Below are 22,949 nucleotides of genomic sequence, written 5' to 3' on the forward strand. Positions count from 1 at the left end.
CCATTGTATGTACTACAAATATAATAATAGCCAAATGCAAAGTCTTGGTTCATCCGTATGTGGCTATTATGCTTATTTTTATTTGTGCTGTAAAGCCCAAGGAAAATCTCTGCGTGAAATTCAATACTTGTTCACAACAGTACCCACGATTAATGATCGTAGACTGCTGCAATATACCTTCCAGGTAATTTTATCATATTTATCATTGCAAGTGTATTTGTTTTTATCATTATCTATTTCTATACTAATCATCTTTTTCCTCGTTCTTTTTTTACAGAATTCACAATACGAAGCTTTGCAAACGCGTGCTATGCTGCAAAACATGGAAACAAATCATCGCAATCAAGAAGAGGAGGCGGTCTAATGAAGAAACCCAGCTCAATATACAAACATTGTCAATAAGAAAGAAAAAGAAGAAACCAGAAAAATGAATAAAATGCAATTTATGCTTATTTATGTGTTTTTATTGTCCATTCCACATACAACGTTATCAGATTCTCCTAAAGAACTGTGCGATATAAGACGAGAACCCTGGACAATGTTTCCACCTAATTCCTAGAGAACTTTGACCAGGGACCTCGTCGCGCATCAAAACCAAATCATCGATCACGTGACTGTACTACACCCGAAGGGTCCTACCAAATTGAAAGGGGATACCCGTCCATACCTTATCAAATAGGATAAATTGAGTCAGTAACCGAACACGTGGTTGTACTTAAAATTTTGACAATAGGACCACCGAAACATATTGAGGTCCTGTACTATGCTTAAATTGGACAATTTCAGTGGACCCCCATTGCCAAAATTTAAGAAGGGTGCAACAATATGATAGGAAATGGACTCCTGTAATCATAGAATCTCATCAAAGGGGATAAAATGGACCAAAAACCAAACACGTGGTACAATTTTGGCAATTTTGTACCCCCTAAAAGGGAACGATGTGGACCATCCAAATTTATCATGATACATATTGAGGTCCTGTACTATAATACCAAATGTTTAAATTGGGCATTTTCCAAAAATGAAGGGATGGGCCAAGGTACCCCTCCCGGGGTGCACCAATGTACCCATGTCTTATGATAGATAATGAACCCCTATACATGACCATATAACCATATAAGGTAATAGGACCTCATCAAAGGGGGATAAAATGTACCAAATACCAAACACGTGGTTGTACTAAAATTTTGGCAATTTTGTACCCCTAAAAGGGAACAAGATGGACCACCCAAATTTATCATAATACATGTTAGGGTCCAGTACTATAATACCAAATGTTGAAATTGGGCAATTTCCAAAATTTAAGGGGTGGACCAAGGTACCCCTCCCGGGGTGCACAAATATACCCATATCTTATGAAAGGGAATGGACCCCTATAGATGACCATATGACTATATAGGATAATAACACCTCATCAAAGGGGATAAAATCGACCAAAAACCAAACACGTGGTATAACGTATTGCTTACGTTTATATTTTTGGCAATTTTGTACCCCTAGAAGGAAATGAGGTGGACCACCCAAATTTATCATAATACATATTAGGGTCCTATACTAGAATACCCAATGTTTAAATTGGTCAATTTCCAAAATTTAAGGGGTGGGCCAAGGTACCCCTCCCAAATTTTTCAAGGAGTGCATTAATATACCCATGCTTATGAAAGGTAATGGACCCCTGTATACGCCCATATAACCATATAAGGTAATAACACCTCATCAAAGGGGATAAATTAGGTCAAAAACCCCCGAAATTTGAATTTTTGGCAATTTTTTACTCATAAAAGAGAACGACATAGACACCCAATACTAATAGAGGTACATACTGTGGTCCTAGGCTACCATACCAAATTTTTAGATTTGGCAATTTCCAAAATTTAAGGGGGGTGGTCCTAGGTACCCCTGCCAAAATTTAGGGGGTGGGCCATGGTACCCCTGCCAAAATTTAGAGGGAGTGGTCCTAGGTACCCCTAGGTCATTGACCCTGGGCCAAGGTCATCGACCTTTGACCTATGACGTCATAAAGGTCGGGGTCAAAGTCCAAAGTGTCCTCAGGTCAGGCCATTACTACTAACAGAAAGTGTTATGTCACGAAATGCCAGTTAGCAGCTTAAGATGTATACTTATTGCGTTGCATGAAGGATCGAAATCAATTCATCTAAAACCTCAATGATGCTTTCATCGTATATTAAAAAATATCATACTTTTATGTTTTTTTTAAAATATCGAGACTATATGCGGCTACTGGAAGTCGAATAAGGACTTTGACATGTACCTATAATTTAATAATGAATAAAACTAAAAAAAAGCTACCACGAGGAATCGAACCCTCTGTCTCCAAGTGCCAGAGGTACACTCATATCCAAAATGATTGTCGCATGTCTATAACTGTCTTCTTGTAAGAATATAATTTGATAATGATTTTGCAGGGTACTTTTAATACTGATACTATAGGGGAAGTCAGTGGAATATGAGCATAGTTAATGAAAGTACTAACATATCTCAAAAATGATGTATTACAGAAAGTGAAAAGTATCACTAAAAGAAAGCCTGAACTTTCGTCTACAAATGCTAAAAAGTACAAGGTTATACATGCTTTCGTTCGTGAGTTATAAACAGGTTAGTAAGGTAGGTGCGCAGTACTCATATTTTCCGTAGTACAAGGGTAATATGATCAGCGTTTCTTTTTTAATATTTTCACATAAAATATAAAGCAGATACAAAAAATGTCAAAAGAAGAAATAAAACGTAACTGATTACGATAACGAGGAAAAGATAGTTGCACATGCACGTAAAACACAGTTCATTTCAAGAGTCCTATCTATTGGTTTGACGTAAATAACTAGGCACTAAATCTTGTACAATAATTACAAAGAAAGAACTCAGGGCACTGAACGTTCACACAAAAGACATGATACCAGTTTTGGCACATATCACACTTGATCCATTCTTCCCTTTTGGAGTTTTCACTAAACTTTCCTTCACAAATATGGCAAATACTATCATTCTCCTCACACTGTATGAATGAGCCTGTCCTCTTTCCTAACGTAGCGTTTCTGGCATTTTCTTCAATAAAACTATTAGTATCCACTTGTGCTTTTATGGATGTCTGCTTCTTCACCTTCCTTTTCAGGAAGGAGACATCCATACAGGAAGCCTTCCTTTTGAAATGCCTTTGGACTTAAACTGTATTATCAATTGCCTTGATGTAAGTTCTCGTGCTTTTCCTCTATGTCTTCCTTTTCTGTTGCTTTATCTCTGACTAGTAGGGAGAGGAAAAAGTGATTGACAATTTTCCGCGGCGTTTGAGAAACTTGGTTGATAGTGTTTCCTGAGGCGCTTGATGGTCCAGGTTGAAGTCCAGTGTTTGAGAAACAGACAAGTTCTTGAGCTGTAGATGTATTGGTTGGTGATGTGTGCACTATAGCAATATTAGGTAGTGTAGAAGAGTTTGTTGGGTCATTATTACCAGCAGATGACCTTAAAGTTTCTTGAGAAACATCGAGAGAATAATTCTCTGAAACATAAGCGTAACCAGGAATAGCATATACACCTACTGGCCACAGTCCAGTTGCTTTAAACGTACTTGAAGCAATTCCAACGGTAGCATTAGTATTCCATGCTTTCGTGATTAATTCAGCAAATTCTAATTTGTAAATACATTGCTATTATGAACTTGAAGATTTTAGAATTCGTATCATCCATTTTAAGAAACACCTACTTCAGTTAACATCTGCAAAAGTTCATCAAGTTCATTTTTCTCATTACTTAATATATATATATATATATATATATATATATATATATATATATATATATATATATATATATATATATATATATATATATATATATATATATATATATATATATGCGTGCTCATATTAAACTGAATTCAAAAGCTCATATTTCACCGACTCCTAATGATATTTTAACATGTTGTAGTTGGCAACTCTGTTTATAGGAAATAAGTGAACAGAAGACTGGCGTTGCGTTCCTAGACAGAACTGACTATAAATGCAGTGACAAATTATATACAACGCATAGATACCAAGTTTTAGCTTATTATCCATGACCCTGATTTAACTATAGCTCCAAAAAGCAATATGTTTTTATTCTAGGTACCTGTAAAATCATCTTTCATTTCACAATAACTACAGCAAACGAACTTGGGCTCCTCTCTGCAAATTCATTAAACCCCAAACAATGCTACCAACTTCGTTGTTTTACTCTTGCGCAAGATATGTGTGCGCTGTGTGAGTTTAAGCTTCGTGCTGCTCATATTAAACTGACTTCCCCTATGTATAATCGGGAAATGTATATTTGTAGTAAATTTCATAGGAAAGGAATTATAAATAAGAAAATTAGAATGAGTAAAACAAAATGTAGCTAAATGGACAAGAAAGTTTTATTTTCGTTTCATTGTTCTTATTTACCGCTTTTTTGACGTAAAATTTGCCACATACATGTCTTTGCCGATTATACACATACTAACATTATAAAAAATACCGGGCGAATTCGTTATTCAATTATGTTCCTATAACAACATATTTATAGACATGCGATAATAATTTTGGACATGAGTGTACATACACTAATCATATAACTGGGAAGGAATTCAAAATTTTATGTCAATACCTAGACTATATAAGAAACAAAAAATGAAATGAAATCTTTTAGTTTTACGTATATAAGAAACAAACCTAAAGCTTTACATGGAATACTAATCACATGAGCTACAACTGGGAACCCAACCCGTGGTCTCCCGCATAGGTACTGCATACGGTAACCAAACAAAGTACCTGGATATGCAGCAATCGGAATCCAGGAAAATATTTTGACGTCATGATGCCCATACAATTCGGATGAGTGGACCTTTCAAATATTAAATCAGAAGTACGATACAAACTAAGGTATCCCCTTTCAATTCAAAACATTATTATTTAACACCAATATATGAGTGGGCCCTATACGGTGCGAAATTATTTAAAGAAAAAACCTCTACCCAGATATAACTCTGACCTTTTACACCAAAAAATAGCACATATCATATCCCTCCAGAGGACCAATTCATGGATCTATAATGTCTTATCTTGGTATCTTCCATTTAAGGACCCTTCCAAAATTTTAAGAAAAGGTAATCATGCAGAGTCCTTATAAAAACAAAATTAAACAGTTTATATTATAATTATAAAGTACGCTTTCGCAGGACTTCAGTATAAGAAAGAACACAATATGATCCTCATGGTTCTAGTGTCACGGGCTATATTTCGTGACCATTCTATATACTCCTAGGTCCTTAGTTCGATTCTCCTTAACTTTATTGGAAACAAAATTTTAAAATTTCTTTCTTTGTTCTACATATGCATTGCTTATAGGAACAACAATCTTAATGTTTGATTGCTATTTCCTTTAAATTGTCCAATTTACCTCCAAGGAGTGAGTGATTCAAGGAGAGAGGAAATAGAGAGATAACGATTGGTTGACTAATGCATTCTAGTTTCATCCAAACCTGGAAATTATGTAAACACTTCGTTTTCTTTTTGACGCAAAACATCGGATGATTAGTCAAGAAAACGCAAACAACAAACCACTCAAGGTTATGTTGCACGACCAGTGCATACGTGACCTAGTTTGCAAGAAACAGGACATTGGCTCGATATGAATCAAATAATCCCACAATTCAGGAAATATCTGTATGATAATGTCATAAAGTTTGGGTTAGGAGTGATGTGATGCTTCCGATCAAGTGAGATACCATCTCCCTAATATCCGACTTCTCCCTCTCCCTCCTTAGTCAATCACTTATTTTGATTGTTGCAGTAAACATATTCCGGATAAGCAATTGCGTATGTCTCTTGTCCTATCTTTCTTCCCTCCTCACATTGACACGTGAAGAGGAGACTCATCCTTGTTCTCGAAAAATCCAGAATATCACACCACCACATGCGTCACCAATGACGGAGTCGGGCATAATAAAATGACCGAACCCGTGAAACATAGTGTGAGTTGAGTGCGATTGAAAGTATAGTGTTCGTCAAGTGTCAACACCTTGTACGAAGCCTACCATCAGTTTTTCAGGTAAATATGTTTCTGTTTTAAGTAATTTTTTTTTCGGCAGGCAGCCTCGGAACAAATTCAATATGGCAAAGTTTTAGTGGAGAACTCTCAACTAAATTCATTATCTTTCAAATGTTAGAATAACTTAATTCTTTAATTGATTGGAAATGATTGCAATTAATATCTGTCATTGTAATTGGTAATTTTGACTTTTATTTTATTCTGTTATAACTTAAACCTGAAGACAGACAAGATGTCATAATTTGTCAAGGATTTCACAGTATTGTCTCAGTACTCCTTTGATATATTCTGAGTTTTGCAAACTATGTTTTCTTCTTTCTCTTTTCTTGTTATCTTTATTTTATTGTAATAAATTGTATTTTGTTAAATGAAGAAGGAGAGTTCTTCCTTTATACTAGATCTAAACCCATCCTTTCTAGGATAGCAGTGAAGGGTACAACTAGATGGGTGTATCTTGATCCCTATATCCCTAGACACAATTTAACCTGTAGTATCTCATTTTTCTCTGCCTTCTGGCCGGGAAAACAGAGCCGTGAGACTAGGACATTACCAAGGACCTCTGATGAAAATAAGAGGTGTGTGATTCTGAATACTTTGCAAGAAAAATGGATCTTTGTGCCTCTGGATGATGTTATACCACATAACATAGCATCGTACATCACATGATGTCATATCACGTGACAGAGGAACGAGGCTAATTCAGATTTCCCGCGCTCATACTACGTGACCTCCACAACCAATCAGAAACGTCACGTCACTATAAAGAACCAATCGGCGACGACAGTGTTTGAAGTGAGACGGTATGCGATGGTATGCAATACCGCCTCTGGTTTTTCAGTGGTCAAAAAATACCGTCTCTGGAGAATAGATGCTAAATACTTTTAATAAATCCATTTTTATACACAGTATTTGACGAATAGCTTTGCACGCAAAAAGATTGTAGTTTTTATGTAGAAATAATTTATAAGTTGACAATCTTTTGTTTCTAAAATGAAGCGTCTTCAAAACAGTTCGTCCAGTTCATATTTTGATGTGCCATGTTGAATTGTTTCTTATGTACGTGTGTGTCTTCTTGCCTTAATGCACATACATGTTGTGTTTTGATCATGGGTGGAGTTAGGGGTTGTCCGCTGTAGGGGCCGATTTTCCAAGGGGTTTAGAATACCTCTCAGTCGAGTGGAGTCCGACAGTTTCCCTGCAGGAAATTTTTAATGTAAGAATTCGGTTTTTGAGCATTTTCGTGTTTAATTCTCTCCAATACAAGATAAGGAGATTTTTTTTTTTTTTAAATAGAGTTGTTGGCGGGGGATCAAAGTCTTTTCATGTCCCTTCCTCTGTAAGTATAGAGAAACTCTCCAGTGGTTTTAGTCATTATGTAAATAGAAATACAATGTTTTGGGCAACATACCCTCACTCTATTATAACATTTAGATAGCCGGTATGTCAAGTCAAAATCGAAATAAAACATACCGCCTCTCCTTTTTTTTCCCACTTCGAACACTAAGCGACGAGTCAGATTAATTAGGGCCCTTACTACTAACACGTAACAATACTGTAAAAGAAAGTCTTACCTAGAAGAGTGATGCATAAAAAGACCAAATCAATAGCTGCCCATTCTCTAGCATTTGCAATAACGTAGAAGAGCTCCAATGTAACAAGGATTTGCATAAACATCTCATAAAGTATTCTAACCATCATTGGAATCAATAACCAACGCAGATGCTGAAAAGTTTAAACATTCATTAGTTATACGTATCAGTCCATCTCCAGTGGCTACATAATCAAAATAACTTCTAATGAAGAAAGTGTGGGCAAGGGTATCGAGTACTGGCTATATGGGTGCTTCAAGGCTCAGGAAATTTTTCAAGATTGTTCAGTACGCAATTGAATTTTTGCGTTGGAATTAATTTTGAAATTACACTTCCATGCCGTGAAAAAAGTGCTGCACGTGTCCCCAAGTTTGTTTTCAGGAAAGATGCATAATTATTGAATAATTATTTATCAATATTCAAAGAAGAAGTGAAAAAAAATTAGACTTAGTAAAATTTTGTGAAATTAGATGGCAAGGTAATGGGAAATTGAGAAGCGCTCGTAGAATGTTTCACTCAGGTAGTGAAAAGGGCTGTCATAATGCTGTGGGAATAATTCTTGGTAAGCGCTTAAAAGAGAAGATAGTGAAAATAGAATTTAGAGTAATGATGATACGGACTTAATTGAAAAAAAAAAATAAGAATCTCATGATGAGTCGTCCACTTCACATAAAACTGAAGAAATAGAGAAAATAGAAGAAATTATAGACAGATAGAAGACAGGTGCATGCATAATTGTGTTGGGAGAAGGACAGGAAGGTAGTGTCATAAGCAAATATGGTTTAGGCAAAAGAAATGAAAGGGAAGAAAGATGGTCAATTTCTGTAGACCGAATTCATTAGCAATTGGGAACATTTGGTTCAATCAGCACGAGAGAAGAAAATGTACACGGAAATCCTGAATAAACGGCCGAAGATATCAATCAAATAGACTATGTTATGATTTAGGTTAGGCACCGGAATAGCTTGAAGAACGCGAAGACTCTTCCCTGAGTCGACATTTTCACTGCTCGCAATCTTGTGCTGGGTGAAGTGGATATTCAACTGAAAAATGTGACCAGTAGTAGAAAAATAGGCAACAAGATGTTGAATATTTAGAAGTTGGAAAAACGAAGAAGTAAGAAATGTTTCGAAAAAAAGAAAAAGAAAAAGAAAAAAAGAAAAAGAAAAAAAGAAAAGTATTTAAACGGGGAAAGGATAAATTCTAGTATAACAGATGGTGGGGCCAGAGGCGTCTTTTAGGGGGCAGGGGACCGTACCTAGAACCGGATCTTCTAGAACCGGATCCGTACAGACCCGAAAACCGGTTCTACCAGGAACCGGTTCTGGCCAACCCTAATACGTTCTCCTGGAGATGTGGAGTGACTCAATTACGGATTATTGTAAATGGATATTGGAGGCACAGATTCAGAGTACCCGGACCACGGGTACATACCTACAAATATACTCGTTCACTTACTTCAAAAATGATATATTATTGCTTATTTATTTATTTATTTATTTTCTTACAGGATTACACATGTTTGAAAAAAACTTACTATATAAAACACTATCTTAATAAATTGTCAACTGTGAAAGTAAATACGTACAATGAAGTAAGTGCTGAGCAGGAAGAGAGCAGGTACCATTTTTAAAAGAAATGATCTCAATGGTTCAATGTCTGTAGGATACAACTCTAATAAAAGAAAAGAAATTAAGAATTAAAGAAAGAAATAAAAACCTAATTTTCACTTCAGAAGTTCATGCAATAAAGCCACGCTAACGTAGACACGGTGCGTATAATATATAAACAACACTAAACTAAACTTTAATAAATAATACAAATAATTATTATAATATCATACATGAATGTCAAAAAATTATGTCACGTCAGGAATTGATTGTTTGCAAAAACGAAGTTCTGTAGAGTATATTTAAGTATGTTGCATATAGGGCAAGTGTGTGCTTGACTTGTGTATAGCCCGCTCCCCCCAGTTCTTTGTCACCGGAACTGGAAGAGTCACTACTACTACTACTACTACTGCTACTACTACTACTACTGCTACTACTACTGCTACTGCTACTACTACTACTACTACTACTACTACTACTGCTACTGCTACTGCTACTGCTGCTACTACTCCTTATATTGAGAACAATACCCAACCAACTCCTGCGGGGCTTCTAACCCGTTCCTGCTACTACTACTATTAGTACTACTACTACTACTACTATTGCTACTAACTACCACTACTACTACTACTACTACTACTACTACTGCTGCTGCTGCTGTTGCTACTACTATTGCTGCTACTACTACTACTACTTATATCGAGAACAGAACCCAACCAACCCCTGCGGGGCTTCTAACCCGTTCCTGCTACTACTACTATTAGTACTACTACTACTACTACTACTATTGCTACTAAGTACCACTACTACTACTACTACTACTATTACCGCTACTACTACTACTACTACTACTACTACTACTACTACTACTATTTATAACTTCTATTTAAAGCTTCCTTACTAAAAGATTTACATCTTCAATCTTTATAACATGCGATTCCGATTCATTATGAACTAATATGAATCGTTAGAATCACTATGATTCATTAAAAATCACTGGGGGGAGCGAGCTATACTGAATCCGTGTGGGCTCTATCATATATGCAACACGTGCATTTGTATGGGGCGTCATGTTTCGAGGGGCGGCAAAATTTATCATAATTATAAAATAAATATTTCTTGTTGGCCTTCTATTTGAATACTACATTATAAACTATGTTTAGGTCACATTAGTTTAAGGTCATATGGATAAGGTCGTATTGAGTTCACATTTTTGCCACGGTTCAAGACATTTTAGCAGCACTATAGTTTCCCAGTTTGCCCCATCCTTGGTGCTTGTGCTTGGTTCTGTGTAGCCGCAGTACGTGGCAATTGTGCTATGCCTCATAATCATGGTAACATTTTTTAACTGTTTTAAAAATGTTATAGAATTTATAGTATTTATAGATCTTATAGAATTTATCATTATTGTTGAAAGTCTCTTGCGCGGGGAATCTTATTTAAATTTAGTAAGCTCAGTACATGTAATATAGGACTGATATTGTATTAATACAGGAGGATTATTTTTTTAATCATAGAGCGCTATAACGTCGACGAGTCTACAGTAATGTCAATAATTTGATACGCCAATGTAGTAAACTGCGAGCGAAGTGAGCAGGAATTTTTATTCTTGCCGTATTCGGAAATGAAGATCGCGAAAGGGGCTCCATTTCTATAATTTGCTTCTCTTATCATGAACACTTTCGATCCTGGACTAATCTGACCTTGTTCATTCCAGTATCCTGGGGGTTTCTAGGCCTTTAAAAATATATATATATATATATATATATATATATATATATATATATATATATATATATATATATATATATATATATATATATATATATTGTTCATTGCTAAATAATAATAGACGCACTAAAATATTGCAAACAAATTTTTGGATTTTAGATTTTGTTACGAATGTGTAATTTGGTGATGTAGGAAGGGGTAGTTCGCTACACTGCTGTTTGAAATATGTGCTTTTTGAACAATCAACAAAAATTCTTATAATAGAAAAATAATACTCCCGCCACTTGTGAAGTGCGAGCAATGACAATGGTGTGCAATAAGAAGCGGAAAATCTGCGGGAATACAACTTCTGTAAAATGAAATAGTTGTCGAAACAAAATATTCCACTATTTTATCGAACGTGCAACAGTCAAACGCAGAAAGTTGATCACAACAATCAACCTGCAAAAGTTCGTTTACTCTTCGCTGGATGTCAGGTGAATAGTATTTCTTCAAAGACTGAGTCTTAGTCAGAGGTGGATCTAAAAGGTAAAAACAGGGGGGAGGGGGGCGCAGCCAGAACTCAGACTACGATAGGTATATCATGAGTTTACTATAAACTTTCAAAAATATCTAAATAACAGCTTAAATTATTATTGCCACTCAAAAACTGGGGGGTTAGGCCCCCGGCCTAAATCCGCCACTGGTCTCTGTAAGCATTTAACACGATCTACAACCGAGCGCAACCCATAATAAGTTACATAGGAGCTATTATGTTTTTTTAAAAAAAAGAACGATTTGGACTCGGGCTCCGGCGTTTTGGAATAAACAGACAACCCGAGTCTGACTCGAGCTCAGGATCGAAAGTGTTAAAAACCTGGGGCGCCCCCTATGTCGAAACGTCCTGCGCCCGTAGGCAATGCCTACCCTGCCTACCCTATTGCTATGCCACTGGGTGCAAAATAACCCCGATTAGAGTTTGAAACCGCCTTCTCCCAGTTTTATCTTTTTTTTAAATGACTTTAAAACGTTTCACACTACAATTTCAACTATTGTTTCAAAGTCCCATTATACACAGTAGTATTTTACGAAACTGACTTAACTTTGACGGAAATTCTTGTAGGTGATATACTTTCAAAATTTGTCGTCCTTTACCAGTGACTGCTTTCCATGCCTCTACAACAACAAACCCTTCCGGTAATTAGAACTGAAGTTAACCGCCAATATTATACCCAAAATACAGTTGGATGTTCTATCTTATGGTGGCAGTTGAAACTTTCTCTTTACAGTTCACGGTTTTATCGACAGAGTACTGGGCAAATCTTTTCATATTTTGTGCACTGGAACGTCTTACGGTATTCAATTTTTTTTTTTTATATCTACGTTCTTTCCTCTGTTCATTCAAATATAACAATTTTCCTTTCATTATGACCTCAACTATTATAAAAAGTACACGTATCCAATTATAAAAAGTTATATCCAATAATGTCTTGTAAAATATTTTATAAAATACAATATCTGCGCTCCTTTCTCTGTTGAATCAAATGTTAACACAACTTTCTTTCCACATAACTTTCTGTTTTTATTACACTAGAATCTCGCTAATCCGGCCATTCTTGGCACATATGGGTGCCGAATTAGCGGAAGTATCGGATTATTGAGTGTCTGACATTTATTTGATTTATTTATTTATCTTGTTTTTTTATTTATTTTGAAAACAGGGGATGTGGTGTACTGTACTTTATTAAATCGAAGGATATAATTTTAAAACATAAAGGATATACTTTATTAAATCCAAATATACATTAATTTTCAAAGAAAACTTAGTTCTGGAGTAGTATCACTCAGTATGAAACAGGTCCCTAATTTTTAACTGTCGCAATGATGACACGCGACGGTGGCATGTTTTATCACGCAACCGAACTGTAAAGAATGCTACAATTTCGAATACGTACAGTATATAAAGCATTGTTTAACTAAGCATTGTTGCGTATGTGCACGATAATTCATTGTGCACGTGCTTTTGGTTGAATGTGCGCCGAATTACTGAGAGGCCGGGCTACTTATTGCCGGATTACTGAGAGGCTGGGCTACTTAAGGCCGGATTACTGAGAGGCCGGGCTACTTAAGGCCGGATTACTGAGAGGCCGGGCTACTTAAGGCCGGATTACTGAGAGGCCGGGCTACTTAGGGCCGGATTACTGAGAGGCCGGACTACTTAAGGCCGCATTACTGAGAGATCGGACTACTGAGGGCCGGATTAGCGAAAGTCTAGTGTATTCCGTCAACTACTGTTTATTCCAAATGACAAAGGAGCAGTAGAAAACTGTTTCTGAAATAACATGTTTGATACTGCAGAGAAGAGATAGCGAAAAATTATTTTTATTTTTAGCTTTTTATTTTTAACATTGATTCTTCTTTTTCTCATTTCTTTTTTGTTTTATCCTTCTTTATTTTGTTTTTCATTTCTGGAATCGAAGGGGTCCGAACCCTCCTTGGCTACGTGCCTGTACAAAGCAAAACGGTCAGGGATATGGCTGCCTACAAGATATGGTCCTGGAATTTCGAAACGGGGTTCAGTTTTTCGAAGTACAAATTGAAACAAATTTACTGGTATTCACTCAAGCAATATAGTTTTAATGTATTTATGCTTAGTACTATAGTATATTTACTGTAGTTAATAAAATTATGCCATGTCCATAAATAATAGTTATTTTAGGTGTACATGAAGTATTGTGTACACATGTGCACGAAGGTTGAATGTATTCGTGACAAATAAAGATTTGGGTATCGAGTGTGGGACATTACTTTGAATATAGTCCTGAATGTAGAAAGATAATTTTATAATGCAAAATATGAAATCTGTTAAAATTATAATTTATTTCACTTTATATACTAAATACTTGTTCTTGTAGAGCAGTGGTCGCCAAACTGTCGATCGCGAGCTACTAAAATGCTGCCAAAATGTCTTGAGCTGTGGCAAAAATGCTAACTAAAACTCACACCCTCACACGCCTACGCGTTTAGCTAATGAAAGTTCAGCTGTTGCTAAGCGAGAGAGCGGATGACGAAAGCGAGTGGAATTCCTTCAGTCGATAGCAACGCTTGGAACGGAAGACTAGGTGCCAAGTCAATGCGGTATATCTATGGTAGCTTGCGGGTACATTAAGGGGCAAACTACTAAATATTTTTCAAAAGCTAACAATTTTTCTTTTGCCAGTTTTTCGTACGTGAAAAGAGATAATTAAATGTAACTTGCCTCAGTAATAGATAATATTATTCTACATCCGAAAATACGAATCGCAAACATTTTTATTGTTGTCATCCATAGAAATTACAGTGTGACCAGAATTTGAGTTACCCAAAAAATCTAGGTTATGGCAGCGGCTAAAAAAATGAACTCAACGGCAATTGATGACTTATCATGCATGCTATCTGTGTTCCTTATTAATTACTTTTTAAGTAATATTTGTATTTTAATTCTACTGTTTATTAAAAATATTTATTTTGTACTCTTTATTACATAATAAATACAAATATTACTTAAAAAGTAGTTAACACAGACAGTATAATAAATCATCAATTGCAGTTGAGTTCATTTTTCTAGTCGCTGCGATAACCTAGATTTTTTGGGTAACTCAAATTCTGGTCACACTGTAATTTCTATGGATGACAACAATAAAAATGCTTGCGATTCGTATTTTCGGATGTAGAATAATATTATCTATTACTGAGGCAAGTTACATTTCATTATCTCTTTTTCATGTACGAAAAACTGTCAAAAGAAAAATTATTAGCTTTTGAAGAATATTTAGTAGTCTGTCCTCCCCTTAACGCTCCGGTTGGCTAACCTTGATTCCTGACGACAAAATTGTTTGTTTCTCCTGCGCAACTGTCAGCCTTATCTCACAGTTGATTGTATACACGTGAAGTTGTGCACATTACGTTTTCGTGTGTATATTAGACATTTGCTAATTTGGATAGTTTGATTCGTATTTACAAGAAATGTAAGTTTATAGTCAATAAACAAATGTAAGATATTTTTTTTTTTAAAAAAAGGTTGCTAATTCTTTTGGTTGGTAACTCACAGTAGGATTTGAAAACAGTGCGGTAGCACGGAAGCTTCGTATGTTTGGCGATCACTGTCATACAGTATGTTGCTTCATATAGATAGCTATAACCTTACATTCTTTAAAGGAAAAAAATGTTAGTATGTATTTATAGTTCTTATTTTATATTCTTAGTCATATGATTGAATAATGGCCGAAAAGTCTCGCAACATATGAGGGATGGAAAAAATCACAAACTTCTGTACTATAAAATTATATTACAGTGACCGCGACGAGTGGTGAAGCCTGGGCTCTACACAAATCGTAGAACTGCTTTGCCTCACCTGTGATGCATCGGAAGAACTCGGGGTGCTGCCTCCTGAAAGCACATTTGAAAATAATAAATAACGTCAAACAGGAGAAGTGCACCAACTATGTTCACAAGCTTAAAAGACATGCGGGAAAGCGACTCCCCAATCCCCCCCCAAAAAAAACACTTAAAGAATTAGAACGCGGACATTAACAATTGAAGAGCTCAATTCCAAAAGAGCCTGTCAAACAAGTAAGTTTTTCAGAAGACGATTTGTGTGTGTGTGTGTCCATGTTTTTTTTTTTTTTTTGTGTGTGTGTGTGTGAAAGAAAAGCAATCTACATGAAAGAAAATGGTAATTGCCTACTTTTCGTAACACAAAGGTAAAATTATCATCTATACCAAGAGTTTTCTAAGTGTTTTTAGGCATGGGTTCGCGCCACTAGTGCCTAAGTCAGTTGACTTAACACCTTTTGGAAAGAACTACTACCCACATATTCTCACTTTTTGGTCGTTTCCTACTAGCAGTGCTTTTAGAGTCAGCAATGGATATTGAAAAGTTGTCCGAATTACATATTTCGCTCATGTTTAAGCGATAACTTTCACATAAAGAGCAAACACAGAGCAGATACATTCGCTGTCTTTCACATAGTCGGCTGATTAATTATGTTGCTAGGTTCTTTATGCCTTCATCCCTCGACTGACTCATAAAAAAAACACCTCTTGCCTGAAATATATTTCTATAATTCCAATACCTGTCTTCTCAGTTTTAATTACGAAATAAAATTATGCATGTGCTTTCGTAATGTTATTTACAAATCCTAATAAATGTTTAGTTTTAACTTTCAAACAAAATGATACATGGGGCCGCGGTGGCTCAGTGGTAGAGCGTTCACCTCTGGTGCTTGGGGTCCCGGGTTCGATCCCAGCCCCCGCCAAGTGAACCTTGTGGTGGACAAACACCGTGTGCGTGGGTTTTCTCGGGGTTCTCCCGTTTCCTCCCACTTTCTTCATTCCACCATTTCATTCATTACTCATCATCACCGTCTCCTTTAGCCTAACCGGCATAACCGTGGGACTTAAACTCAAAAATTTCATTTCATTTCAAAATGATACATATGTGGTTTCCCTTGCCTGAGCGTAATAATTAACCCTACAGTGCATGATTTTTGTATTTAAGTGAAATAATATACAGGCATCTGATAAAACACTTCTAATAGAAAAATGTCCTAAAGTAATTTTTCGTGCTAAAATATAAAAATACTTTGTATCACTTATAATACATTATTCATCAACAGTTCATGTTCCTCTCTCGTACAAAATCAAATTATAGCTTACGTAAAAACAATTAGGAAACTTACTTCATGAACTTGGAATTTTTGCAACTTCGAAACTATTCTTTGTCCTTCAGAGTAGACGACCCATAAACTCTTCCATTCTCATTCTCACCTTGGCTAAGCACGCGCACGACTTCTTTCTCTCTGTACTGAAGCAACATTTTCCTGACATCTACCGGATATATGGTGAATTATGTGCTCAGGAGAAATTCAGATATGATACAATATGTATTTGTGACACAGCACACCTGAACATTAATACTAGCCATAATTTATTGTGTATCAAATATGATACAATATGCATTGTAGGGTTAAGGGTCTTCGCTACAGCGAAATTAAACTAGAGCGAATTTTAGTTTTTCTGTAATATCTTCAAAACAAATAAAAATATTCGAAAAGCAGAAACGTAGTGAACTAGACAATACGATTTTGCATGTGATACCTTTACCACAATTCACCTATCTGCTTTTCGTATGCCGCTATTTATAGAACCCGAAAAAAATACTAAATCTATCTACAGTTGCAAATCGAAAGCAGATAGATGAGTTGTGATAACGGTATTACATGCAAAATCGTATTGTCTAGTTCACTACATTTCTGCTTTTGGAATATTTTTATTTCTTTTGAAGATACTATAGAAAAACTCTAAAATTAGCGGTAGTTTAATTTTGCTGTAGTGAAGACCCTTAAGGGCTCTATCAAAAGGTTTAGGAGGCTTTTCTCGTTGTTGTGCCTATTCTCACTTGCGTGATCCTAATAATTGAGAACTCAATTAGAGGGTTTAGGAGGCCTTTCCAGTGGTTGTGAACATTCTTACTTTAGTTCTAAATTGAGGGCTCCTTTAGAGGGCTTACGAGACTTTTCCAGTTCTTGTGTCCATTCTCACTTGCGTGGCCCTAATAATTGAGGGCTCGATTAGAGGACTTAGGAGGCCTTTCTGGTTTTTATGCTCAATTTGACTTTCGTTCAGTCAGATGGGATGATTCAAATATCACATAGTTAAAGGAAGTGACCGAAGCCGTTATTTTCGTAAGAAAAGTACGGGGTTTCTTACCATTTTCCCTTCAGAAAGAAAATGAAATCTGTGAGTTTTACGTCCCACAGTTATGCCGGCTAGGCTAAAGGAGACGGTGATGATGAATAATGAATGAAATGGTGGAATGAAGAAAGTGGGAGGAAACGGGACAACCCCGACGAAACCCACGCACACGGTGTTTGTCCACCACAAAGTTCACTTGGCACGAGCTGGGATCGAACCCGGGACGCCATGCACCAAAGGTGAATGCTTTACCACTGAGCCACCGCAGCCGCTTTCCAAAAAGGAACTATCGTAGGGAATGCTTGAGGTTGGTGTGACAAAACCTGATCTTGCGTTGTAGGTTAAATTTAATTCAATTTAGCGATCTTAAAAACATCATTAGATCCCCTATAGTATAAGTTAAGTTCGATTCTGAGATTGTCTATCAAAAAATGTTCCCTCTCTCAAAATCTAATGGGCGCAAAATCTATAGGCACTTTTGATCTAAAGATTGAAAGCTTCAAAGAGCTTTAATATCGTCGAATCAGAACCAGAGGAACTCAACTCCATTTTCTTAGGTTTAGGAGGTTTCTTTGTGTTTCGATCGACAAGGAGAACAGATAGCGTTCCGTTCCATTTACACCCCACAACAAAAACTGAGGCATTGAAACAACACAAAATGACTACCACTTTAGCGTGTCACTTGTGTGTCAATTCAACACCAAGATATCGCCTTCAGAGCATATCAAAAGTACCTCGGTACTGACTGTGAGTATTCGCATCGTTTTTTACTGTTTGGTATGAGTAAAGCTTTGCGAAATATATTTCGCATTTATGGCTTATAACATTGTACGTTTTCTGTAATCGGTCATAATAATATTGTTGTAAACCTGTGAATCAACTGACAACAGTTACACAGATAGCAGTACTTCCATCTGTTTTGTTTATCTGTTATTCTTGTGTCTCAGCACGTATGAAGAGAACATGGCAGAACTGTTGCTCATGTAACTGTTGCCAAACGATTCACAGGTTTACAACAATATTATTGTGATCAATAGCAGGAAACATAGAACATTATTGGTTACTTGGCACAAGTGCCAAATATATTTCGCAAAGCTTTCCTCATATTAAACGATAAATACCAATGCAAATTCTCTCAGGTAGTAACGAGTTATTTTTGATATGCTCAGAAGGCGATGCGCTTGGTGCTGAATTAACACACAAGTAACATGCTAAAGTGGTGGTCATTTTGTGTTGTTTCAACACCTCATTTTTTACAGTGCAAGTAGAGCTTTCAACACCTCATTTTTGGAGTTACGTTCCTCTGGTTTTCATGCGACGATATGATGGCACGAATAAAAGTGATAGTATGGTCAACATGGAATAGCCTTTGATGAGCCAGCGCAACGGTGCGGTGGTTCGTTGGAATCTACACAGATACTAGCTATAGGATTAGTGCGACAAGTACCAGTAGCTGCCTGTATACCCAGACAATAAACAATACCTAATTGCTCCAACAGAGACCTGGGAAGACGAATAAACAACACAATCATGGTCCATCTTCAACCGGATTAAACTACGCTATAAATGTATGCAAAAAATACAATCAGTAGGAGAGTGCGAGGCTAGTAGTGACAGGGGCAAGTAGTGACAAAGCAGATATATTCTCTTCTGTGAGGTGGCAACGATGAGTGACGCCACTGCAAGTTTCAGAGTTTGGTGCGCAGTAATCGAGGTGAAGTTGGAGGCAACACATCGTAGCACGTTGATATTACAGTAAATTTAGTGTTTTTAGTGCACAAAAGTAAAATTTAGGGAATGCTTTGAAACAGTGTCAGTTGAAGCTTATGGCGAGGTAAGTTAAAATAGTTATTATATCTTTAGGCAATAGTGTTTCTTGCATTAGTTCATATGATGTGTTGGAAGCAACACGTTGTTGTTTTAGTTCATCACATTGTGAAACAAAGAAAGGGAGGAGTGGGGCTAGTTGTGACACGTGACATGGGATATGTTGTGACATTGTCACAACTTACCCCAACTGTGAACTTATGTTCGATTTTTGTTTCATTTTCAGAGGTGGTTCGTAATTATAAACAGAAAATAAAGAGAGCTAAATCAACTGTAGAGAACTATGAAAAAACTGCGAAGGAAGTGGTATCAGGTGCATGCAGATTACGTAAAGCACAAGAAATCATCCGTGTAAATAGAATGTCCCTGCTTAGATATATGAAGAAGAAGAACACCGAAATGATGCTGTCGCTATGGAATACATATATTTTTCTCAGAACCTGAAGGAAAAGGGTTGAATGATTATGCACTGTCAGCCTCCAAGATATTTACAGATTGGTCCTCGTGAACTAAGAAGTTTAGACAAGAACAATTAAATAAAGAAAACAGAATTAAAGTAAGGGTTTAAAAGACTGTTTGAAACTACGGGCAGTGGAGAAGAACAAGGCAGAAGAAACCTTGTATTAGATAACTCCGAGTCTTCTGAAGATGATGACTGTTTTTGCTTAGTTCACGAGTTCACGATATTTTAACCTTTCAGCAAATCAGTACATGGAGATGAATGGGTTCAATGCTTGGATTGTAAAAAGTGGGCTCATGTGAACTGCACAAATAACGATCTCTATTATGTTTGCCTTAATTGCCAGTCTGATGCTTAAATTAAGATTAAGTTTTCATTGGCCTGGCTCAGTTTGCCTAAAATCAGCCTGTACATTAGTAGTTTTTGAAAGACAAGGTTTCATAATAATATGTCCTTAAGGTATTATTTTTTTTAAAGCTTATGTTATTCACACAATCATTATAAATTCTGCATTTTAACTTGTATACTAAATTGTAGTTGGATTTAGTTTTTCTTTTAAAAGTCAATATTCAACTTTTGAAGAATAGTCAGTTTACACTGTTACATCCACTTTTTTGAGGTGTTCTTTGGAAAGTATTCATCAGGTTTACATTGTTATTTGGAACAAACAGATTTTCTTTCAATAAATAGTATATTACAGTGGTATGTACCAGGGGCGGATCCAGGACCGACTTCTGGGGGGGGGGCGGTGGGTTGTCATACTGCTACTTTTCAGGGCACAAAACTTTGGAATATGTTTTATTTATATATATAAAATAAGAAACTTATCCTCTTCTGGGGGGGGGCAATCGCCCCGATCGCCCCCCCCCTGGATCCGCCCCTGGTATGTACTAATATCAATGTTTTATAAATGTTGTCACTATCTGCCCCATGTGTGTCACTACTTGCCCCATAGAGGTGACACATTGTGTCAAATGATATGGTTGTGTATGAAAATAATTTACTGTAAAACGATTATGTTAATCCCGAGAGTTTTTATGTTTGGCGGATGCCGGAAGGTCTAAGCTTTAGTAAGCAAGTGTAACTATTTTAGAAATAAATTTTGTTAAGAAGTTAGAATGTTATAAGTAAAAAATTGACACAGCTAGTCCCGCCCTCCTCTACCTCAATCCCCGAGTCAAGATATTTTAGATTATGGACATGTGATGCCCCAGTTAAGCGGCGGACAAATATCAGAAACAGAAATCACATCACACTGTATCTGATATTGCTACCGAGAGACAGATGCAGATCGACAAACTAAATGCTCTATCGACTAAGTACACACACTGCAGTGGGAAAATAAAACCTGTATCGTTCGACCAGTGAACAAGGCGAGGTAATCCTAGCTGATGCCTTAAAGGAACGGGAGCAACAGAAAGTAAGACCGTTAATGTAGAGTAGACCGCAGGCAGGCTGCATCTGCGATAGAATTCTTGTTTAATGACGATAGTAAAGTGTAAAACTAAGAATACTGCCTTGCAGGAGCATCTCTGAGAAACTAGAACCAACACGTACCCTTAAAAAAGAAATATTCGTGTAGAATGTTTTCTAAAAATCGATCCACATGTTCACAAAGACCTCAGTCATAAAACTGTCTCTTAAGATTCCAAAATGCCATGTTACGTCACAAACCTATTCCTAATTGGAGAATATAGCAACAAAATCTCGCGATTTAAAAAGTCATTTTGAATCTGACTCTCGAGATGAGCGATAGTTTGAGGGCCATTTCTTTAGATACTTGGTTTGATTGCAGAGGTGCTGTGAAATGGGCTGCGAATTCACCCGACTTGAATCGACTTTATTTGCCAAATATCTTTGGAAACACTCATTCTTGTGCATGGAAGTGTGTTAAGCGGAAAAAAAAATACCTAATACTGTTATACCTCGTACGTTCCGAGACTTTTCAGCAACATTGTACGAGAATTATACTTCTTGTTATGTGTGTCCGTGTAGCGGCTGGAAGAGCATTGAGAAATTTGAAGTAGTGCCGACGCATCTTCATATTTCTAAGTTGCAAAATTTCAATCCTTTCTCGCAACTGAAAAGTAAATAATAAGAAATGAATTTCGTTTTACAGTGCGAAACTACAGTAGACTTCCAAACCATGCGAATTTAATAAGCCTACTCAAACTTCAAGTAATATATCTATAGCTATTGGTTGCAATAGATTAATAAGATCAAAGATAGAATCTGTTCCTCGGACGCTGAATCCAAACCAAAAACTCATTACTCGCTATATTTTCCTTTTTTTGGTTATTGCTATTGAAATTGAAAGTGCTAATTGATGTCTTATCACATCCTGTTCTAACAAAGGAATAATATCAGAGGTGAAACATATTCTTGCGGTGCTGAATCCAAACCAAAAAGCCATTATCCACTATCTCTTTCTGTTTTGCCTGTTTACATTGGGGTCATCTAGGGGGGGGGTACCAAGTCATGTAAAAATAATCCAAAATGGCCAATATTTTTTTCTTTCGTATGTTCAGTTTGTTTACATAGCTATTTTATCTGACCCATGCGAAGAATGGGTATTTCAGCTAGTAAGGCAATAAAATCAGAGGAAACATATTCTTGCGGTACTGAATCCATGTAAAAAAAATGCTTATCTTTATCTATTTCCGTTTCGTCCATTATGCTATTACTGTTGTAACCGAAAAATCATAGATTTTCATCATTTCCGGTTTCAACAGATAGGAAAAAATCAAGACAAAATTCATTCTTGGGACGTGGATTGTTGTTAAAAAGCGTCTTTTTGAAATTTCTTTGCGTCTTCGCTTTACGAATATAAGTATTGAAACCGGAAGTATTTGTAAATTTGAACTGAAACCAGAAGTAAATTCGAGCCATTTCCGGCTTAAGCAGAGTGTTGCGGGTAGTGACGATATGTTGTTTTGAGAC

The 22,949-nt window shown here is 36.4% G+C and overlaps 1 protein-coding gene across 3 annotated transcripts in view; it reads right to left on the reverse strand.

The window, feature by feature from the left end:
• Nucleotides 1-22,949, reverse strand: part of LOC145663789 (uncharacterized) — a 71,849-nt gene that overhangs the window by 9,816 nt on the left and 39,084 nt on the right. For 2 of the 3 annotated variants that reach the window (XM_081729876.1, XM_081729874.1), the window contains exons 4-5: nucleotides 9,256-9,341; nucleotides 7,650-7,800 (exon numbers count right to left, since the gene is read on the reverse strand). In XM_081729876.1, coding sequence (XP_081586002.1) covers nucleotides 7,650-7,800; nucleotides 9,256-9,341 — 237 coding nt within the window. Of the gene's footprint in view, nucleotides 1-7,649; nucleotides 7,801-9,255; nucleotides 9,342-21,980; nucleotides 22,090-22,949 lie in introns of all 3 variants that reach the window. The other variant, XM_081729875.1, reaches the window with a different exon arrangement.

The sequence above is a fragment of the Thermobia domestica genome, chromosome 11 (assembly GCF_964235325.1).
Source record: "Thermobia domestica chromosome 11, izTheDome1.hap1.1, whole genome shotgun sequence".
Classification (NCBI taxonomy): domain Eukaryota; kingdom Metazoa; phylum Arthropoda; class Insecta; order Zygentoma; family Lepismatidae; genus Thermobia; species Thermobia domestica.